The 3,682-nt window shown below is 29.2% G+C and overlaps 1 protein-coding gene across 1 annotated transcript in view; it reads left to right on the top strand.

Annotated features, from left to right (window-relative positions):
* Nucleotides 1-3,682, top strand: part of LOC117123412 (sorting nexin-27-like) — a gene marked incomplete in the record, with an annotated part of 41,573 nt that overhangs the window by 26,211 nt on the left and 11,680 nt on the right. Inside the window, 1 exon segment of the mRNA XM_033269317.1 lies at nt 3,384-3,544. Coding sequence (XP_033125208.1) covers nt 3,384-3,544 — 161 coding nt within the window.

The raw sequence follows: 3,682 nt of genomic DNA, 5'->3' as shown, positions 1-3,682 counted from the left end.
CACACTGGCTCGCACTTTGACAACACTCTTTGGCAGTCAACTCGCCCAGAAAACCCGCCCTTGGAAACTTGCCCCATAAAAAAATGTACACTTCCTAGACCATGCAGTCTTCAAAATAAAAATTGTAACCTTTGGTAATCAACTACATTTTCCACATACATATAATTTTTTGAAACTTTATTAAAAAAAAAACCTAAACCATAATTCACCACACTATAGACACTTTTTGACAAAAATGAAAAATACGACTTTGTTACCCAATGAGAAGTGTTCTAATATAGACAATGGGTCGTGTCTCATATTATTTGTTATAATTTTATTATTCATTATTTTCACTTGACTCGCATAAATAATTTTGTTCGAAGAATATTTATATGCAGTTGTACTTCGCAGCACTTCACTTGCAATTTGCAATTTCTAGTTCTAGAATATTGTAGACATACTTTTTAGTGTTTAATGTGATAAATACTTAGTTGCACTTGTAAACTGATCATAATCATATTTATACAGTACAATGTAATACATACTATACTATGTATTTAACACTTGAAAACCTGGTGTAAGTGCAATATTTGTACTATATGTTTGATTCTGTTCAATACTTTGTTCATAATATCTGTACATTTTATAGTGTACTGTAATACTGTATTACCGTAGTTCATTATCCAGTATTGGGCCAACTGTCCGTATGCCAAATCCTCTATGCCAGTATCCAATTCCCAAGTAGCTCATTACTGAGTAAAATCAACTCAGCTAAAAGCAAGTAGAATTTATGGATATTTATGTTAATGCAAATGGCAGATTAACAGTTTAGGACACAAGCTGTTAAGTGATTTAAAAAGGTAATTTTTTTTGGGCCATTTTTTTTTATTAATTAATTCCAAACAAACAAGAACTCTTTAATAATTAATATAATCATTTTTCCTATTACCATTAAGAATGGGAATTTGCTCTTAACACATAATTATATTAAGTTACACGACCCAAAGAAATTCATGATGGTGATTCAGTACTACAGTATTGCTGTGAGAGAAAATTTTGAAGTGCCACAACGAGCCTATCACTACCCAACCTAAAAAGTGTTCCAGTATCCTGAAAAAAAAAAAGAAGTAGTATAGAGAGAAGAAGTATAGAGAGCTAAATAGAAAAAAGAATTGGTGTATATTGTTGACTTAAAGAGACATTAAACTTTCAATTATTTGTTATAATATTTTTAAAAATCTTGGAACATTCGATTAAAGTTTTGAATAGCTCACATAAATTAAATAATTTTATTGTGAAAGGTAATTTCCCGACCAATTTTCGAGTTTCTGTTTAAAAATGTACTTGTGGGATATATTTTAAGCACCAAAAGACAAACTACAGGCAAAAAGCCATTTGGCCTAGGACAGGTCCATACATATTTATCAACACCTCGGAACCATGAAAAAAATTCATCTAAAACTGATTTTTTTTTTTATTTGCCTGTGCTTGAAGCCGAATAATACACAGCAAGGCATTTATTGGCTATACCATTTTTTTAAAGCTTGAGGGGAGGTAGATTAGAATTTCTGTGACCTTGACCTTGTCCTTTGACTTTTCATCCCAAAATGTAGTCATCTTTTCCTTTAGATCAACGTGTGCCACTCTACTAAATATTATGATGATGTTGTATTTGTTGGTGTTAGTGTGATCCTCCTTACAGACAGACAGACAGACATCGATGAATTCTTAACAATATACTTGGCAGAGATGATTAAATATTAAAATATTTTGAATTTCTCAAAAAGGATAAAATTCTTCCCAATTAATTTTTAATGAGACACTAATCAAAGCAATTCAGAAGTTTTTACTGATTTACAGACATTTAAAAAAAATTAAATTTATTATTATCCAATTAAAATGTCTTATGCAAAGTATACAGTATAGCAACGATATTAATTATGCTTGTGTTAATTTTTTGTTCTAAAATTTCAATTGAAATCTGAAAAGTATAAATATAAGGTACAACCAATTCAAATATTTAATTTTTTGTTTTCCAAGTTTATTAATATTAAAGCTGAAACGCAACTCTGTATTTGCTAGAATATGGTGTTGGAAATGGATAACGTAGAAAGGAATTGATCTTTTGTGTATGATGTAGAATGATGATGTGATATCATTTGTCACCTCTTTCAAAATATCGCTTTCATATTCGATTTATTAATTCACATCTTTTCATTTATTTCATCACACATGCAGTACAAATTACAAAGTGACACCCCCAAGCGGTTATAAGGATTCCAATTTGAATATATTATCTACTTGTAGTCTATACAAACAAACTGTATTCCAATAGTCATGTTTTATAATTATTTTTCTTATTTATAATCTAAACAGTAAAAGATACATAGGCTAGGCAAGACTTTTTTATACCTTATTTCGTCAGCTTATTGTTTTAAAGGTCATCAGAGGATTGCGGAAAAAGATACAATTTTTTCTTATTTAGAAAGTGGTTTTGCCAAAAATATCCAGACAGAGAAAAAGAAAAAATGAAATTTTATTGGTCAATGTAACAGTGATAAAATTTGATGGTAAAATGCTTTTTTATATAATCAGGAAGAAATATGCATAACTTATTTTTGGAGATTTCTAGGCAGTGACAGGCGTAATAAAAATAGAGATCTTTTATTTTTTTCCAAAATTTCCATTTTTTTTTTGTGGTGGCAGATGCGTAATTGGCCAAAAATATAATTTTATTTTTGTTTAAAATTATCATTATTGGCGGGCAGCATGTTCGCTAAACAAGGTATAAAAAAAATCTTGTCCGATATAGTGATAATAATTTTAATATAAATTAAATGTTGATGTAATTTAGTTTATAGTTTAGTATACTTTAAAAATTGTTATCTGAGGTACATACTGTAATGTACTGTAATATATGCAAGTCTTTGCACTTCATAACTGCAAGGGTATGGTACAATATAAATAATACCCATTACCAATACCAATAAGGAGTGGACATTTTTCTGGGAAATTTACTCAGATTTTGGGGTTACAGTATGCTTATATTAATGCCAGTATTATCATGTGTTATTGTTATGATGGTGATTATTTGTATTCTATTCTTTTGATATTATTTAAACATAATTGTTATTGCTTTTTTATATTGTAATTATTTTGCTATTAGCAGAAATATGTCTGATAATAATCTATATTTATGCAAAGAAGCTTGAATTAATATCATTGTGAAAAAATTATTATTGTTACTAGTGTTATTTTCATTGTTTGGTGGTTGCCCACATATCTCGAAACATTTTGTATCTTGTATTATCATATAAAATTCAAAGTTGAATTCATTAATATCATCTTAATTCATTATTGCTGCATGTCATCAACCATTCTTTAAAATTTTCTTCCTTCAGAACGTAAATTAAGTCCCACGGAATTTCCACACAACATTCAAGTTCAGAATTACTCGTCTGCAGGCTCTGTCGGAATATGTCTTAGGAAATGGGTGTTTTCACTTCAGCAAGAACTGTTTCTCAATCACGATGCAATAGCACTGGAATTTCTCTTCTGGCAGGTATGGTTTAAGTTAAAGCCCCATTCCCGGCAAAATTTCAATTTTTAAGAAAAATCTAATTTTTGTATAATGTTATAAAGATTTATAAATATAATACGGAATTGCTAGTTTAAATGAATTTAGACATTCCTAAGAATG

The sequence above is a fragment of the Anneissia japonica genome, unplaced genomic scaffold (genome assembly GCF_011630105.1).
Source record: "Anneissia japonica isolate Jap-2015-1 unplaced genomic scaffold, ASM1163010v1 scaffold287579_len849171_cov184, whole genome shotgun sequence".
NCBI lineage: Eukaryota > Metazoa > Echinodermata > Crinoidea > Comatulida > Comatulidae > Anneissia > Anneissia japonica.
The sequence above is the reverse complement of the archived record's forward strand: the minus strand, read 5'-3'. Positions and strand labels throughout refer to the sequence as shown.